Genomic DNA, 19,527 nt, shown 5'->3' on the forward strand with positions numbered 1-19,527 from the left:
TGACCATCAGCAATTGAGATGACTATGTCCAGTCCCAGTGGCCAGTATGGAAGGACCTGGCTGTGGAGGACTGACACTGTCTCCAGGATGAGGCAGCAGTGCTGGACCCAAGCAAGCCAGGCTGCCTCTGCAATGAGCAGACCCTCCTCAGCCTTTGGCTTGGGAACCTTTGGGCTGTCACTAGAACCAACACCTGATCCATTCCTTGGCCAGGCTGGGAAATGAAGTGTCCAGAAAGCTGGGAAGCTGGTTCTTTGAAAAAATGCCAGGAAAGCCATGTCCCTAGATACCAGCATTGCCACAGGCCTTCTCCCAGAGGGACACAGGGCAACAGGCCATGAAACCAGCAGCCCTGACAGCAGCTGTGCCTGCTGGTGCCAAGCTGGCTGGGAGGAGTTTTCTCCCTGATTCTATCTTACTCTGGGGTAGTCAGCCTGCAGTAAAGCCACCAGGCACACAGTGCCAGCAGCTACCACCTCTGCAGGCAGTCAGAGCATTGCAGACATCCAGGACAGATCTGCTCTGGAGCCAGCAGGCTGTAACACTACAGGGCACGTGTGCACCACTGGCAGTACCAAGGAGATGTCACACTGTCACACTGCTGGCCTGGCATCCTTCACAGCTCCCATGTAAAACGCCTTGCAAGCAGTGTGGGAAGGGCAGGTTTGCCATTGGGATGGAGCAAGAAGGGAGCTTGGATGATGGGCCTCACTTTCCATGAGCAATTAGCCTATGGCTCATCCGGTACTGGGAGAGCTCCTCCACAGAAGGAGTCTGGCAAAATTCCCCTAAGGGACTGGAATGGGAAGGGACATGAGCAGCAAACCCTAAACTCTGTCAGGCAGAGGAGTCACATGTGTGCAAGACAACAGCACTGAGATAAAAGGGCAGAAACCAACAGCACAGACAATACTCAAGAGAATGGGGACACTTTGTTGGAGTAAGGGATGACAGCAACAAGAGAGCTCATCATACAAATAAAATGAGGAATGATGAGGTAGAAACCAACTCTGCATCTACCAGGAAACCCCAGAAGAAGCCCAAATCCAAAAAACAGGACATATGCACACACAACTTCTGCAGTTCCTGCTCCCTCCTCATGATCCTCCCAACATGGCACACAATACAAGCAAATCTGCTCCCAGGCAGGGAAGCAAATTTTAATGCTACCTCTGTCAATAATGCAACCAGATCCATAGTTCAAAAGGAGCCTGCTAATTAAAAGCTGGTGAGCTTTAAATAATTCATCTCCTTAACTTGGATTGATTGGAGAGTTTAATGGTTAGAGTCTTGAAACAATATTAAACAGCCTCTTCAAGGCCCAGGTAGCCAGTGACTTCCAAGTAAATCTTACCTCCTTGCAAACTTTAATGTTCAAAAGTCACTGTGGATGAAGGGCTGGGAGGCAGAGAGAATACCTGACCACAGATCTCCAAGAGGCGATCTACTGCTCCACAGAGAAACAAGACAGATAAGAGTGATGCAGCCCTGAGTCACAGCCCTGTCTACAGCCCAGTAAATCTGAGCTCCTGCCCATACCACAGCCTGCTGCTGCACCAGCTCTGCATCCCCAGTGTTAAGCAGCAGGCAGATATACAGCTTCAGTGTGTCCTGGGCCAGGTGCCTCTCATGTCACTTTGATCCCTGGTGCAGAGGAATTGGGGATACATGGAACTCTGCCACTGTTTATCTCAGAGCTCTGTTTATCAGTTTATCTTGGAGCATGCTGCAGGACCATGAAACTCATCATGTTAGCAAACAGGACAGTGATTCAGTTCTCCATCTGGGATCACGCATCTTCACTCTGCAGTGTGTTTCCAGCCAGTTCTCAAACCAGGCAGCACAGTGTCCTTTCCAAGGACTGCAGCATCCTGAGCAACTGGAGGATGGGTCCAACAGGGCGAGCATCTCACCCAGCCTGGGGACCCTTGCACTGTGCTCCAGGTACCTGGTGCTGTCCACACCCAACCCTAACCCAAGCACTGCTAGAGCAGTCCAGGAGCAGCTAGCAGTCTAGCAGCTCCCCAGTCAGAGGGACAAGCAGGTATGTCTGGCACAGTGGCATGTGCAAGAGACAGAGAGGTCATGCATGTGCCCATTCTATCCTGACACATCTTCATTCCTTCCACCAGCTGGGGACTCTGCAGTCCTTTGGTTTGCTCTCAGCACCCCAGACTGGACAATGTCTTAGAGCTGAGGCATGTCCCACACATCCAGAGCAGCAGCTGTGGGGATGGAAACAGCATGGGGCAAGATCACTCACCTATCCCGCTGTGAGGCCTCCCTATGTGCTGTAGGTTCAGTCCTTTGTTCATGTCTAAGAGCCCGTTCTTTGGCCAACTCCCCATGGCAAAGCTGTACGCCTGGAAGAGAGAAGCAGAGGGTCAGACATAGCCCATGCAAGCATGCTCTGTACTTGCCCAGGTCTGATTGCTGCTGGGGCTGGAGTGGGTTTGTATTCAGGGGCTGATGTGTGTCTGTGTTCACCGTGTTCAATGTGAACCCACACATCACCCTTGCAGCAGCGCTTCTGGAATTGCCCACACAAATCGCTCTCGCCCTGCACTATCCCACCTGATTCTCCTTAGAGGTGTTCAGAGCCCCTGGTGGTGTCCTGTACACATGACAGCTCTTGTGACAGGGGTTTGCATCACTCAAGGCCACCTTTGCCATGCTGTAGTGGGGCAAGCCAGGGGCTATAAGCTCATCCTCTATATCCCTTAGTTGCTCAAAAAACATCCACCCACTCCTGCCTTAACAGGATCACCAACAGGAGTCAGGGGGTTTGGAAAGGGGTGCTCATTCCCAGGCTGGCCTGGCCAGCAGGCCCCTTCTCCTCTGGCAAGCACAGCCCTTCCAGCTTCCTCTCCTTTCCACCCTCAAGCCCAATTGCCGTGGTGCTCTCTATCACTGGGACAAATCCTACAAAGAACCAGCACTGCTCACCCCACAGCAGCTCATCCCCCTGCTCAGCACAGAGCCTGCAGCCTGGCTGGAAGGAGCCTGCTTCATACCCACAGCATCCTCTAGCAGGGCTTCCAGCGGGAGCAAGGCAGCTGGGAGCCCAAGCAGCACAAAAACCCACTGGACAATGCAAACATAAAAGCAGCCGGGCCTCCATGTCACACGCACGGCTGTAATTACAGCCTGACAGCCACATATCTTCTTCATCTTGAGGAATTAAGCTCAGAAGGCATTGTGAGCAGTAAGAAGGGTGCGTGGGCTTAGCGTCGCTCATGCTGGCACTATCTTTGCTGCCGTGAGGGCCATTGTCCCCAGATGAGATCAGGTCAATCCAGCAGCCCCTATCTCCCTCCTGCAGCGGGGGATCATCGCTAACCGCAGCCACAGTGTGGCAGGGCATTGCTGACACCCTCTGCAGGCTGCAAATGCCAGGGAGATGCTCTCTGCAGCAGGAATGGGGATGAACTGGGTGACCAGAGCTGAGAGGTGTCCCCCACCAGCCCACCAGCCACCTGCCTGCCGCTGGGACCTCCTGCCAGCCCCTCTTTCCTGCTACCTGCTGCTCTGTCTAGAGCAGGCAGATCCAGTGCTGCGCAGCCCCTTCTGCTGGCAGCCCCCCCGGGAGCCACAGGGCTTGGGGGAGTTAATTTATTAGTGGCCCATGTAGCCATTCATGCTGCTTTGTTACTCCTGCCTTAGCAAAACAGGGGGCTCCACAGATAATTAATAGACAGCATTGCTAATCCTGTTGGGAGATGATTAGCAATTAAAACTCCTAATTAAGTCTATGCATAATTCACTGAAATTACGCTTTGTGTACACAACGGGGAGATTTCCTTTGCCTTTGACAAACAAGCTGTGGTATGTTCCGTGCCATGATCAGGATGCAGGCCAGCCAGCCACGGGGTGGGGAGAGCCAGAGGTTGGGGTGCAGGATGGGATTCTGCCACCCAGCTGCCAGGTGGCAGAAGTGGTTCCAGGTGTTGTTCCCTCTCCTGGGCTCCATCCCACAGAGAAAACTCATGCAGAGTACAGGAAGATCCCATGCTCAGCACCAGTAGCTGGACAGCAGCAGGAGCCATCCCTGGGGAAGGGATATCCCTGGATGGGGAAAGACCAGGGAAAGTCCCTGCCCAGGGAGCTACTGGATCACAGGCTGCTTTCCCAGCCCAGACATCCCTCGGACTCTGGCCAGAAGCAATGGAGTGAGCACAGCAGGAGACTTGGCAGGATCCCAGGAAAGCCACAGGGACAGCTTTGGAAAGTTCCAGGCAGCTGGGTGCCTCCCCTGGCCCTGCAGCAGCAGCAGCAGCAGGGAGCTGGCAGCACATGCCCCAGCCCCCGGATCAGCACCGGGCCCATCTCTGCATCGCGTTCTGCTTTCCTGATCAAGGTCATTCGGTACAGCTGCAATACCTGAGCAAACTACCTAAGCAGCTGGGGTGGAAGTTGGCCTGACCACTGAAGGTCAAGTGTGCACTTATGCATATTCAAAGCTGCCTGCAGGATTGATCGGGTTTTAATTGTTTTTCCTGGGGTTTTGGAAGGAAGTGCCAGGGGCATTGATCAGTCCCAGACAAGGCTGCTCACACTCTGGGGCTGGCAGGGACCATCACTGCTGCAGGCAGAGGGAAGTGCAGGCAGTGATGATGAAGGGATGAAGGCAGGGGAGAGGTCAGCCACCGCTGGCCGAGAGGAGGAGCCACTGCTGGGCTGCGCTGGAAAATAAAGTTTTTTAATTAAAAGTGGCAATTCTGAGCCGCCTGCTGGCAGCAGCCACACAATCAAGAGCAAGGAGCTTTGCTGTTTAATATTTAAAGACAACGTTTAATCTTTAAACAGGAAAGTTCTTCTCCTGACTGTTAAAGCGAGGCAGAGAGCGCCGGTGGCTCTCCAACACCAGGGGTACCCAGCCTGCAGGGGTGGCCACTGGCTCACTGGAGCTGCTGGGACACTGGTGTCAGCCACTCCCTGCCAGCTCTGTGACCCAGCAGTGGTGCAGACCCCTGTCCCTTCAGTGCTTGTCCTGGAAATGCCATGAAACCCTTTCTCTGAAGAAATTGCATTACTTTGTCCCTCCCTCTGGCTCAGTCTTAGTGTTGCAGAGATTGGGTTGCTCCCTTTTGGGTCAGACACTGAAGCAGGGCCAGGACCCTGTGGGTTTTTTTTTTAATTTTTTATCTGCATTTTAATTGATAAAAATGCAGGCATCTTTTTAAAAATCTATTTTTAAATGGTTCTGGCCAAAATTTCAATTTAGAGAGAAACTTGATGTTTCTGACCTGCTAAAAACCACTTGATCAATGTTTACAGAATAATTTTCAAGCAACCTGAATACAATTATTTTCATTCATATGATCTCCTAGAAAGGTTTGCCTTTTTCCCTGACTTTGTTTGTAATTCTATGAAGGCTGCATTTACCTCTCTGCCAATGCTGCTCTGAAGTCAGATGATTATTAATTATATTTATTTACTTATGCAATCCCATAGGCATACACAGCAGTTCACAGCCAAGTACTGCCCAGGGTCCCTGATGGAGGGATCTCAAATCAAAGGTAAGCAGATACTCCTGTGATAAATGTGAGCTAATAGCAGCAGGAGATTAGGAACATACTGTGTTTCCTTGCATAGAGCAAGCACCACAGATAATCCACAGCTTGTTAGACAAGTGCTGGTGTGGGGAGGTAGGTCATAAGGTAACCTGCACCCCACATATCCTGCAGAAAATCCAAAACCCAGAAGTTTCTGGGGATAAAACATGAGGCATAGAGATGATGCATGTGCAGAATCACAGCATCTGAGGCTGGCTTTACAACAGAGCAAAAAAGGTCTGAAACCAACCTCCTGTTGCCCCAGGTCACAGACCTTCCCAGTAGCTATAACACATCTGCCTCAGATTGCAAAGAGCCTAAAACAAATTGTGTCCTGTTATTGACAGCACTGGGGTACAAAGATGGTCCCCTATGCTGGGACAGAAAGCGTGCCAGTGAGGCTGGGCAATCCCATGGTGGTGTTTGCTTGTGCAGTTTGGCACCAAGTTTGGCTCTCCTGCCCTTGCTGCAATCCCAGTGCACATCAGTGCCCATCCCCAGCATTGCCAGGGCCAGCAGGGTGACAGCACCAACACAGCTGGGTCCTGATGTGCTGCTCTCTGCAGTTTGTTTAGGTTGCCCACCATGGATTATAAGCAGCACAGCTGCCGAGAAGATGTTCCAGGGGGTCAGAAAATTCCCAGAACTGGAACTTGTCAAGCTGATGTATTGATCTAAGTGGACTGAATAATGCTCCATCATTTATTTATGGGAAAGTGCCCAGCACACTTCACAAAAAACGGTGTTCGGCAGTCACATTAAAGCAAAATTAAACACCCCACAGCATATAAACAGGCACCTGTTCAGAAGTCAGAATAAGGGAGCCCCACAAATCCTCCTCACATGCAGAGGGAAGAACAGAGCTCAGCAGGGCAAGGCACTGATGTTGGCAGAGCCAGCCTTGCTCTTTCCACGTGTCCATGCTGTGATCTGCTGGCCAGCTCCTGGCCCCTTTGCCCTGAACTAGAGCTGCTGGCATTGCATCACCCTGGATGCTTCAGCTGAAGGGCAGGAGGGAAGTGGACCTTTGTGCTTTGCAATGGCATGAACATGTTCACCAACCAGGGCAGCAAGAAATGCCAGGACTGGCACAGAGTGTCCTGCCCTGACCAGCTGGGCAACTAATTTTATTTTATGTCCTACCAAGAGGTTTTATATGCTATGTTTCATCTGCTAATTGTAATTTTAATATTAATAGACAGAGAAAATATTTCCTTTTGGAAAGAATCCTCCCAGGAGCTAAGGGGCTTAAGCAGTCTGAGAAGATGCTGAAGGGTGGGTACTAAGGAATAAGAAAACTAGTGGTGGGTTTTGCTGAAAAACTCCATTAAGAATTTCAAAAAGATACATTAAAAATACATGGTTTTAATTACACAGAAAGAAGATGTGAGAACTCTCAGCTGCCTTAGCTTGGGCAAGCAGCAGGTACCAGCTGTGCTGTCCCAGAATCAGGCTGGGCACAGCTGCCTGCCTGACATTTCCGCAATAGAGAAAATGTCTTTGGAACAGCAAAATCATCTTCCTCCTGTCATGTCAACTGTGCACTGCTTCTGCCCAAAATAAGCATTCCCCATCTAACTGCCCTTATTCCACTGCTGCCACAATGAGGTGTCAAGGTTTTATATTACATCGTACGGTGGGAAGAAAAAAGAGGTCATGTCTACGGCTAAGTGGGCTTTTAAACATAGTTTGAAATGTTTTTAGTGACTGTAAGGTTTTGGGGCTGGGACTGTCTTGCAGGACATCCCTGAATAGCACCCAGGACACTGGAGGCTCCAGAGTGTTCCTATTTTAATTGCATGCCAATCCAGGAATGAGAGGTGGACATTTCTTGTTGAGATTTCTTGCCATGCAAATTTACTAGTATGATATGAGGCAAATGTAGCACCACTGAGGGGCTGACCCCACCGCCGAATCATTTAGTAGGAGGCTCCTGAACAGGGCTGAATGCAATTAAAGAAGAGTCAGGTAATGAATAAGCAGCTTGCCAAGCCCCAGCTGACAATAGCAGAACTCCTCTGTCGCAGGGAAGGAGCAGAGGAAAGCTTGCCTGGCAGGATGGAGGCACGGAGCCTGGGATGGCTCCGGCAGCGCTGCAGCCCTCGCTGGCTGTCAGGAGGCAGGAGCTAAAACCAGGTGTAACGTGTGCCTTTTAAGCAGTTTAGTCAGAAGTGCTGCCACATTCACAGCTTTTCAAGTATTTTTAAATCACTTACAAAAGCAGGATTAAATGATCAGGAATTCCATTTAATAGGACAAATAAAGAAATAACAATCTACTCCATCAGCCTTGTGAAAGGCAGGTTTGATTTAAGAAAAAAATAAATAAAAAAATAAGTATAAAAGAGGGAGAGAAAAAAGGAAAGGGAGGTGGAAAAAAAGGATAATGTGTGTTTACTCAAGCAAAGAAAAAAATATTTAAGTGATGTAGGGGAGAAGATTGCGGTAACTAGTGAAGAATAACATCGTCTGCTTTGCTGTCAAATCACACAAGAATTTCAGTAATAGATTCTCATTCTGACACTCAATTCAATTCGAAGGTGATCCTGCTTTATCCCAACACATCAAATATTAAACACTCGTATTAGCCCGGGTGCCGTCGCCTTTCCCGGCTTAGACGCGGCAGGAAGCTTTTCCCCCTACTTTCTCTCACCCGCTATAATATTCTCAATGTTATCTAAACATGCCTTCATACACTGGGGTTCCTTATCAATCCCATTTGGGGAGGGAGGGGGGTGTACTTAAAATGGTATTAGTTTGGGGGGCTTTTATTATTATTTCCAAAGCTTTTCAATTTTGTGTGGAAAAAGCTTAGAAAAAAGAGGTGGAGGGAGGGGAGGCGACGAGAGAGGGAGAGGGAGCGCGGGAGCGAGAGAAAGTATAAAAAAGGGAAAAGCAGCCAGCAGCTCTTGTTTGACTGATGCCTTTCAACAAGGGCAGTCTAGCTTGTCAAAGCCTGGGCTCGAGATGAATTGGCATATCTATTCAGCCTGCCTCTGGATGTCATGCAATACAGTTTCATATTCCCAGATAAGGCACGATAAGCAATTGCTGCCCTGACACCAACTCCATCCATCCCTGCCTTTCTGTCCACGCATATTAGAGATCTCTGCTGCACCACTAACAAGAGGCATTTAATTTCTACAAACGCAGTGGCAAGAGGGGCCTCCAGACTGACCAGGTACAGCATCAACACCACTCATGTTTAATTAGTTTCTCTCTGTGCATTGAGAACACTCATGAGTGGTACAGGGTGCACAAAAACAACTTTTGCCCAATGTGAACCTAAGCCTTGAATTAAACATCTGTGGCAGCCATTACTGGGTGGGGGGTGACAAAAGCATTTTGTCCTTTGCCAAATATATCTGCAGTACCACTGCAGGACATGGTTTGGCTGGGGTTTGGATATGGGATGACACTGGGGAAGAAGTGAGCAGCACCCTTTCCCAAGGAACATCACTCTCCAGAGCACAAACCCTCCAAGGGCTGTGGGGAGGAGAGCAGCTGACACACTGAAAAAGAGGACACCATGCATGGGGTCTGGCCCCATTTGGGTGGAAGTAAGGGAAAATTGGAAATTCCTGCCAGTGAGAGGATGAGATCTGGACAAAATCCTCTCACATTGCTAAAAAGGTGCGGAGGCTTTGCCTGGTATTCTGCCCTCTTCACACTAGGGCTTTTCACAGATCAGTGCCACACAGCCAGCTTCCCTTGTGTCCTGGATGCAGGGAGCTTTGGCAAGCCCAGCTGCTGTCCACTTCAGTCCATTTGCAAAGCTGCTTGTTAGACAGAAACAACTTTATGCCTCACATCAAGGAGTAAATTAAACAAATAAAAAGATGAATGGTCTGGTTTTTGAAAGGTGAGCGCTGGGCACACAGGAGCTGCCTGGCTCTGCCCACCTTTGGGAAATGCTTTACAGAGGGTAAGGTGCCCCCAGACTGTGGGAGGAGGAAGGTCAATCTTAAAGGAAGACACCAAAATGTCAGAGAAGATGCAGATGATGCAGCATAACTATATGTGCTTTCTTCTTACCAAAATAAGCAGCCCGTGCAACCAGAGCTCTGTACAGAGGAGCTCTGCAAAAGGAAAACTGAGGCACACTGTGATCTCTTGTCTTGCCTTTTCCCATCCAGACACAACCGAGCAGCCTCATCCTACTTGTGTCCAGGCAATATCTCGGCTCAGCCACAACTGTACAAATTCACTGCTAAAACTCTGAACTTCAGGAGGGGCAGGAAGGACCCTGCAGCCACCAAGAGCCCCTCTCCAGGGTGCATTTGGATGCTGTGGTCCCATCAGGCAGCAGAACGGTGTCCCTGCTGCCATGCAGGTTTACCATGTGCCCTTGCTTAGGCTGCAATAGAAACACACTGCTGTGCCTGACTCCAGGTGTCAAAGTGCCAAGCGGTTTAGGCTTCACATTTCCCTGTGTTTGAACAAGAACAGTCTTTGCCTTGCTCCCAGGCTACGGATTATCCTGGATAAAATGTTCTTGACTGCTGTGTGCTCTGCGGCTGGTGACACACTAGGTTAATGCCGTGGAGATCTGGGTCAAAGCCCTGGGTTTGGTCACAAGCAAAACAAAACTACAGGTCTGGGTTCCTGGAGGGCTGGGAAATAGAGTTGGTGAGTGCTGGCCCAGGAGAGGGGACAAGCAGAGCCATAAACCATCAAGAAAGCAGCCCAAGGATGGGGGCTGCTAGCATGAACACAGGGTCTGGGTGACACATGCCCAGTGCCTTTCCCAGTCTGGGACAAGTGGCAGGGCTCACTTCTCATGGTGTCCCTGCATTCCTGGTGGCACTGCTGGGTTATTCTGATGTATGCAACTGGCTCCCAGCACTAAGATACACAAGCAGCTCCTGATTAGTGCCTGAAAGGCAGAGACACAGGGCTACATGGCAGACAGCTTCCAGGGCGTACCTACACGTGGCTGATTTACCCTTGAGCACTGCAAGGACAGGCTCACGTCCTGCAGTGCTATCCCCCGACCACCCCAGCCCCTGTGGGGCCAATTCAAGCAGGAAAGCAGCGCTAAGCCTTTCCCTACCGCAGCTTTGTGGCCAGCAGAGCGGGAAGCTGGGTGTGATACCAAGGAAAACCCACAAGCTCATCCACTTCATGGATGATTCACCACAGGCACAGAAGCCTCTCCATACAGACAGCAATGGATTGGTCCAATTCTGGCTGCTCCTCAGGAAACTGAGGGCTCACGGGGAGGGAGAAGATGCCTCTAACTGTGCTGGAAAACAGGAAAATGTTGACACTGCCCTGTAATCAGACCCAGTGTCAGCCACTGTATACAGAAAGACAGAAACGAGGATGATGGAACCAGCAGATGCACCTTGCTGCAGAACTGAGCTGTCAGGGCAGTTGTAAGGTGGATACTTCTCACCCTCCTTGGATTTAACTAGAGAACAACCACCAAAGAGAGCTGCAGTTTTGCCATATTATGATAGGATGGGTAACAGTATCCATCCATCACTCTTTTCTTTCCAGGGCAGACTATGGCTGTGATGCTCAGACCTCCCAACACACCCCTTTAATCTAACCCCAAGCCTTTCCCAAGCAAAGCTGGCACCAGGCATGCTGTCAAAACCTTCAAGCCTTTCAAGAGAGGGTATTTTCCCCCCTCAATTTCTATCTTTACACACGCACACGCTCGCCTCTCCCTCGCTCGCTGTTTAATTTCCGTGTGAGAGGGAAGCAGGTGCCCGTGCTCCCGTGAGCTCTCCCTTCTCTAGGTTTTTTTTCCCTTTTTGGATCCTGCCCCATTAGTTTAGTGCCCAGCCATCTGCGACGTCTCCTGTAATGCTGTCCCCCTTGTGTACCAGGGAGCTTTTCCATTAGCGCCTTTAATATTCTGACACCTTAGCACAGGCTGCTATTACATTCAAACACTGATCGCCCTGTGAAATTACATCGCAGGGCTTGCTAAAATGGAATTGTGTATAATCAGGCTCCTCCATGCACTGTCAGTCCCATCACAAATACAACGTAAAGCAGGCTTATGGATGGGCTTAGCAGCTGCTACAAGTGTATTTTTTTTAATAGATGAAGTATCCCTTATTTAAAGCATTTCCTTAAGAAAAAAAAAACCAAAAAACAAACCAACAGTGAAAGACAAATCAACAGCTGCTGCATTATGTTAACCATACCACTGGTCTCTTAAAACATGTTATTTAATAAGGTAGCTATCTGTTTATCTATAACTATATCAAACAGAGAAGGAGGGCGAGATAAAGATAGTTAAACAGACAGCCGAGGAGATATCTGCCACTGGGAAATAATAGCTAAATAAAAAGTACCATTATTTACTCCAGAGCAGGGAGGAGGGAGAGCCAGCAATTTCCTCCCTGTGCTCCAGCCTCTGGTTCATAGGGGCAGTGTGCCAGCCTGCATGTATCCCAGCTCACCTGGCTCCAACCTGCTCATCTCCCCGCTAATGCAAAGATAAATCTGAGGGGAAAAAGTCCAACTCAGGACCTACGCACCAAGGCTGCAATGCAGGAAAGGTGAGTGACTGCAGGAGAGCTTTCTGCTGCCAGGAGCTGGTCTGGTGGGGCAGCTCCTCACCTCCATACAGACTGAGACCAGCTCAAATTAAGGCAAAATTTGCCACAGTAGAAGGTCTGGGTGCATTTCTGCGGGAGAGACTAGCTTTTGTGTGGCTAGCACACAAGGGACCAACTGCTCAGCTTTTTTTTTTTTTTTTTTTTTTTTAATTCTAGCTAAGGAAGTGATGGATTAGGACAAAGGTATTTCAGGGGGATGCAGGAACCAGCAGGGACACAGATGATGTGTCAGAGAAATGAGCTCCTGAGCTCCCCAGCTCAGAGTTCAAAACGCTGCCTCTTACCATGCCCTAAAGGTTATTCTGTCTGTCTGCTGTGAAATGCGACGGCACATCACCTGAAGGGAGATTTCCAGAGGCGCTGTGACCCTTCTGCTATCTCCTCCGAGAAGCCTCTGCAGGAATGATGAGATTGTAGCTCATTTCCACACACCTTGAAAGAGACGGGCTGGATCAAACGTGCTGAAAGCAGAAGCAACACATCCCTGGGACTCATCCTTGCCTCCTGGCAGGGAGTGTGCTCTTGCTGTAAAGGGCTGGGAAACTGCATCCACCCCACTGAAAGACCAAAGACATTACTTTTCATCCTAAGCCAGGATGGAAAAGCCAAAGTATTGGCTTGTTTCACTGTATGGGAACAGTTCTGCTTGGGAACCACAAATTAAAAGCCAGGGACAGAACTGCTGCCCTTTGGAAAGGAACAATCTATTCCTGTGCAAAACACTGCTTTGACATTTTGACTCCAGTTTTCCCAGTGCAAAACAAAGCCATTTGTCCAGAGCAGACACACTGCTCCTTTGCACCACCCACAGCATGTTTCAGCATATGGTGGTGTGGGCATTTTTGGCAAGGACCTCTCTGGCGATGGTTCAGCTGCTGTGCACAAACATGCCAGATGGGGACGATGGGACCATAGAGGGCAGAGACCCACAGACAGGTTACCAAGAGAAAAGCACAGGGGAGATGATGTCCCACTGCACATCCATTCACAAGGCAGGTGCCAGACAAGGGAGTTCGACTGTCTGGTTTCCACTACCTGTAATTGCCAAGGTTAGGTGCTTGCAAGGTGGCAGCAAGGGAGGAATGCTGGGTGACCAGCATGTTCACATCTCAGGTTCATAATCAGTTTGGAAATAACAGGCCCTGGAGGATGGGAAAGAAATCAGAGTGATCCTGTAGGAACTTCTCACCACTTCTATCCTGCATGTCTTATCATACATCTCTCCCTCAGCTCACATCCTACAATCCCTTCCATTTTCATGTTCACCAGGTCAGATCTTCTTGGGACAGATACATGACCTTCTCTCAAACACTTCTGATGCAATGCAGAGAATGGAGCACAATGGAGAAACTGGTCCATACACCACAGACCAGAGGGGCATGGAGATACCTGCCTTGCTCCTTCTTACCTCCTCCTCCCAGACAGCAAACACACAGCAGCAAAACTCAAGTTTTCATTATAGAGCAACAATCTAACAGCTGTTGGAGTGCTGCTGCTCTGCAAGAATTGAAAAAAACAGAGTTTCTCCACACTCCCACAAGATGCAAAGCTGCTCAAAGGAGAGGCAGCTGGAAGAATGAGAGAAAAGCAAGAAATACAATGCATGAGACATCAGGGGAAAGATCAATAAAGATTACTAGGGCAGCAGCCCATCCCCTGCCCGCATTGGAGGCTCTCATGGCTGCAGTAAAGGAACACCAAGGAAAGCTAACAAGGTGCTGCTGTGCCAGTGCCTAGGGATGATACCTGTCTAATCAAAGGTAGAGTTTACACTGGATCATCTAAGCAGCAGCTCTTCCTCATGATTATTGACTCAGGTCAGGGTTAAGACTGAGGAGGTTAAAGCAGAGGCGCCTCTAAGAGCTGTGATGGATGCAAACACCAGGCAAGCAGCCCAGCTAGCAGAGCCTGCTGGGGCACCAGTGGCAAAATTGAGGTTTCCCAATTTCAATGGAAGAACAAACAGAAGGAGATGGTCTGAGGGGCTGGGCAACACATCATGAGAGAATCAATTTGGAGAGAGGTTATGAAAGCAGAGAATAAAGGGACCTGCAAGAAGAACATAGCAAAGTCCTGAGAAGAGGCTATTAAAGGAGGCATGGAGGGATAAACCACAGCAGCTACAGACAGGCAGGGGTTTGGGGCAGGACTGGCTATCTGGACTGAAAAGTGGGCAACAGCACCATGCTATAATCCTGAGAAGATGACAGAGAAGATCATGTCACAGTTGACAGAAATGAAGGACTTTGGGTCCTCAAGAGCTCAGCTCATGTTCCAAGAGAGCTTAAGGCATCTCCACAGCTCTTTGGTGCCACCAGGCTTCACTGACCTCTTGGGCTGGGCTCCTGCAAGGACACAGGGACCCACCTACACCCAGCCAAGCAGGGTCTCCTTACTGGGCAAGCTGGGACACTCTCTGGTCTTTTAATTGTGTCTGCAATTCTCCTCTAAGGTGCTGGGAAGGGCTGTGACATCCAGATACATGGATGCCCCTGGGTCCTCCTCCCTATGGAAGAGACCATCACTGCTTGCCACTGCTGAGGCCCAGATTCTGTGGCTCAGCTGGCTTTTTGTGGCCAGTGAGCTTGGAAAACACTAGTAGGATTTGCCTTGTTGCCTGCTGGTGATACGAGACCTGAGGAGCACGTCCCAGGAGCTCTGCCCAACATTATTAAGCATGACATTATTAAGCCTAACATTATCAAGCAGAGGGATGGCCCCCACTCAGCCACAGTGCAAGAACAGAGCTGTAGGGCCCTGGAATGCACATCCCACCCCCTCAGCATCCTTCTGCTGCCCTCTGAACCCATCCCATACCTACATGTGCCGTCTCAGCCTGGCTGTGGCTGGTGAAAAGACAAAGTGCAAGTGAAAAAAAATGTCCCCAGGGAACAACTGGTCTGCAGCTGGGGTTTGGAGGGCTGAGATGTCATGAGTAGGTCCATGGGCTGTCCAGAAAGCACTTGGCTGTGGACCACTTGGCTTTCCCAATGTGGAGCCATGGCAGGCAGCCTGCCCACTGCCACTGTGCCAGCAAAGAGTAAGAAGCTGGTATGGAACAAGGTGTCCCATTTAATTCACCACTACTCTTAAAGATGTCTGTGGGGAAGACTAGAGCTGGCAAAATGACATGGCTGTCTCCTTGCCCAGACACTCAACTTCTCCCGCCTGCAGCATTTTATTTTTCAGATTTTCAATCTCCACAGTCCTGATTTTTGTCTGGCTGAACAAAACCTGCCCTCCTTGGGTCCTACTGCTTCTCACCAGCAAAGCACAATTACATGTGTACACAAACAGACATTCAGTGATCACACGCAGCATCCAAGCTCTGTGCTCCAGTGTCAGGGAACAGCTGCTGGGGCTGCAAGTCAGAGCTATAAGGAGACATGGGGCACCAGAAGGCAGAGCTGATCAGGAGGACATGGCAGAGCACACCAGGTCCCTCTCTGAATGACAGCAAACCATGTAAGCCTGCTGCCCTCCCCACTGCTGCCCCGCACCACCCCAGAGAGCTGGCAAACAAGCTTCAAACCAGAGCGCTCCTTGTAATCGGAGTCAGTCAGTGTGTGTGTTACGCTTGAGTTGATGGCTGGTGTTAAATTCAATGCCTTGAGTATTGATTTCCCTGCACATCCCGGACTTTGTTAAAGGGTTAGCCGTGAACTGAGATCAAAGGGAGGTTAACTCGTTTCTCCTAAGTGGTAAAGCAGACCTCTAGCAAACCCGGGCACAGGCCTCCTCCGCAGAGGATGCTCCGTGCATGTTGTTAGCTACCCCAGCTGCCTCAAAAGCCAGATAAAGTCACAAAGCTGCCGCAAAGCAGGGAATAAAAATGATCCCAGCAATTCCCCATGGACCCCCAAGCTATTATGAGTGCACACTGGGGACAGACAGCATGGGTTAGCATTTCTCCCCAAACTGTCCCCCACCACAGGGAGCTGCTCCCCTTGCTTGGCCACAGAATAAAGGGGAGAAGCCAGTCTTTGCTAGCTGCATCCCCAAGGGGGCTGCCCCTGGGGGGCTTGAGAGAGGAGCAGAGCCCTCGCCAGGAAGACTGGGGTGTCCTAGAGCTATGGGTGGTAGAGAGGGAAGGCAAAATTGCTGCTCCTCAAAGGACCACCTGGCAGGGACATGGGACCCTCCATGCCATGGCCAGGTGTAGAGGAAAACTTGAGGCAATGTGGCCATCAGCACCACCTCAACCTCAATGTGTAGGAACCATCCCGCTCTGTTTCACTTTACTCTCTCTTCTCGGCTTTCCCTGCCCCACATAAAGACATTTTGGTACCAACAGCACCAAAATCAGCAGGTTTTGCCAAGGCAGTAAGAGTTAAGTGCACAAATAACATGACACTAACAAGCTTTACCTTTGTTATTTTTAAGGAATGGAGGCAGGGAAAGAGGTGTAGGAGACAATCTGAAATTGTTATCACTAGTATTAATGAATGCCCAGAGGCACAAAGCAAGAAGCATCCATTTCAGATGAACATCTGTCAACAGTAAGTGGTAAAATTTCAGAAGTAGCTAAGGTACTTCAAAGCCTGGATTGCATCAGCTTCCCAGGAGGCTTGAGCACCCAAGTAATTTCTAACAACAGGGCCCTGGCCCCTCAGTCATCTGGGCACCAATGTTATTTCTCAACTCCTCTACTCCAAGATCTACTTTCAGCACAGTACAGTTTTCCAGCAGCCACGTTTTTCTTCATTCACTGAGTTTCACTGGCACTGTACCTTCCACCCCAGGGTGGCAGCATGTCCATTCCTCACCTCTCCAAGTAGCCAGGCAGCTTCATCTGAAGAAATTACAGAACACTTTTCCCCCACACCCCTAAAAATCTCAACCCAAAGCACCCAACAGTGCTGGTGGCATAATTCCCCAAATCCTGCAGCATTGGTATGGAAGAGCCCATCACAGCCCATCCTGGGGGTGAAATCCTCAGAGGGAGCTTCACTCCTCAGCCCATTTAATTATGAGGTCCTCTGTAACAGTACTAAACAGGTAGTCCCCCAATCCCTTCTCCCCTCTCCCACCTGCCACCCAGTATTGCCCCAGCAGCCTATTTGTTTTTAAGTGAAAGGTTTATACCAAAGTGCTTAGGGAATATCTGCTCAGTGCCCAGCATACCAAGTGCTGAAGATTTCACTTAAACTCTCAGCATCTGTGTATCTCAACTAAATTAAGCTATTTGCTATAAAAGAGCACAATGACAGTAATGGAATAATAACAGCATTAATAAAACACAACAATCCTCAAATGAGAAGTGGACGCATCAGCTAGCTTCAACCAAGAGAAGAAGGCTATTTTAAAATCACACACACAAACCATCTGGGGGTGGAGAAAACCAACAAAAGCTCTGAAACGCAGAGGTCAGACTGAAATTATGTTTTTAACCTCAAAAGAAAGATGCTTGCCAGAGTCTTCCCAGCCAGAGGGCTCCCATGCCAGTTGGAAATTAATTTCCACAGCTCCCAGCAAAATAAGGGCTTAAAATGGGTATGCTGGCTTCACAAAAGAGGGGCGGGAGCACTTTTTGGGGGGAGAACACAGAATTGGAAGCCCAAAATAGAAGTGACCCCTCAAGCATCAGCAAGGTTTGTTTTTGGGGACAGACACATTGCAGTAGGGGGTGATGCTGTGCTGAACATGTGAATGCTGAGCTAGTGACCAGGGCCAGATGCTGCTACATCATTATGCAAACATCCAGATGTCTCAAGCTCACCACACTACCATTCCCCTCTTGGTGGAAAAGTCGCCTTCACTCTATCCACAAATTCTTCCTCTTTCCTTTGTTTTGGATGAGGGCAAGATTAAACACATCCCCTACAGTTTCAAAGTCACATACACACTGCCTGTTGCAAAGATAAAATTGCCCTAGGACTGGCAGTAGAGGTGGGAACAGGTGTACCTGAGAGAAAATCACATCTCTGCCCCCTTTCCGGGATGAGATTTTGCACATGGTGATGATAAGAGCAATTAAAGTGCATTAAGTATTCTATGCTGGATCTCTGAGGTCTGGGCACAGCCCCAGTCTTGTCTAAGGCAACACCACAGACTTGCCCTGTGTGGGACTGGGAGGGTGGGTGACCCTGGGAAGGGGAGAAGATGAAGGAAAAGGAACCCTCTGTGTTCACCACCAGCTTCTTATTGACCATGTTGAGAAGCAGCAGGTTTGTGCCAGCAGCAGGCAGGGTGTTTTTGTTTCTCTTGCAGGTACATTTCTCCAGCCCAGGCCTTGCCCCTGCCCAGGGTCCAGTTTAGCTGGCTGCATCTGCAGAGGGTACATGAGAGCTGCTCCTCTCCTCACCCCAGCTGCCCAAAGCCCATGTGCAGATCCCCTCGAGGATAATGTGGCAGAGACAGATGTCACCTCTTCTCACTGACATGGAAAGAAACACGACCCAGGTCACAGCTGTGCAGGTGAGCTCACCACTGCCTACCCTTCCTATGTGGTACAGCCTGAGCCACACAGAGGCAACTGAGTTATCCCTGAGTCCAAAAATGCATTGGGCAGAAGGTGGGGAGTAGCTGGCTGGCTTTCCCACAGTGAACACCATCTCTGGGTCCACTTGCCTTTTATAAAAGAGCCAAGAGGGACCACGAGGTCAGTGGTATAGTGAGTGCCCATAGTGCCAGGCTCATGTGCTGCAAGATGGCTGGAAGCCTTCTGGGTACAGATCATAGCACACGTCCTCCTGCCAGTCCCCTGAGCAAACAGGTTCAACTCAACTGACCAATCTCCTCCAGCCAATCCTTCAAACTTGTACCTTTCTAAATTCCTATGGAGAAAATGCCAAAGCAGCAGTTGTCCCACGCTTGAAGAGGCTGCAAGTTTCTTTGTTTTCATTACAAATTCCAATCCTGACGCCTTTTTTTTTTTTGTAGCCATTTCTGCTCTGCCCCCCGGAGGTGCTGCTGTGATTGAATGAAACACGACCCCAGGCTCCAATAAGTGTATTTCAATTACATCTGTCACCATGTAACAATGTAATGATATATCATGTGATATTAAATCCATGGTAATCATATCAGCGATTTTTTTAATAGTGCACTAATCACATTATTACATCTCAATAATTAACAACAGAAGGCCTAAAAATCCTGGATACAAACCAGAAAGCTCAGAGGGTCCCCAGCTCCTGGCTGGGAGAGCCCTAGAGAAGAGCAGGATGGCAAGGTGCTGCCCAGTGGGCATAGCACAAGAGAGCAAGGGCACACGAGTCTGGCACCAGCACTGTCATGCAGAGTGTGCAGGTAAGACCAAATTCTTTCCCAGCCACAGACTAAAGGAGAAGCAAGTATTTTGGAGCTAGAAAAAGACACTGGTACATCCCATCTTGCATAGCATTGATCCCTTCTCTTCTTCTGCTCCTGCACTGCCACTTTTCCTCCAACAAA

General features: G+C 49.5%; 1 protein-coding gene across 6 annotated transcripts in view; it reads right to left on the reverse strand.

The window, feature by feature from the left end:
- The window catches only part of ERI3 (ERI1 exoribonuclease family member 3), a 131,474-nt gene that overhangs the window by 35,811 nt on the left and 76,136 nt on the right, over window positions 1-19,527 (reverse strand). For all 6 annotated transcript variants that reach the window (XM_079313947.1, XM_079313942.1, XM_079313944.1 and 3 more), the window contains one exon: window positions 2,264-2,363. In XM_079313947.1, coding sequence (XP_079170073.1) covers window positions 2,264-2,363 — 100 coding nt within the window. The remainder of the gene's footprint in view (window positions 1-2,263; window positions 2,364-19,527) is intronic.

Source organism: Erithacus rubecula, assembly GCF_903797595.1.
Source record: "Erithacus rubecula genome assembly, chromosome: 10".
NCBI classification, from domain to species: domain Eukaryota; kingdom Metazoa; phylum Chordata; class Aves; order Passeriformes; family Muscicapidae; genus Erithacus; species Erithacus rubecula.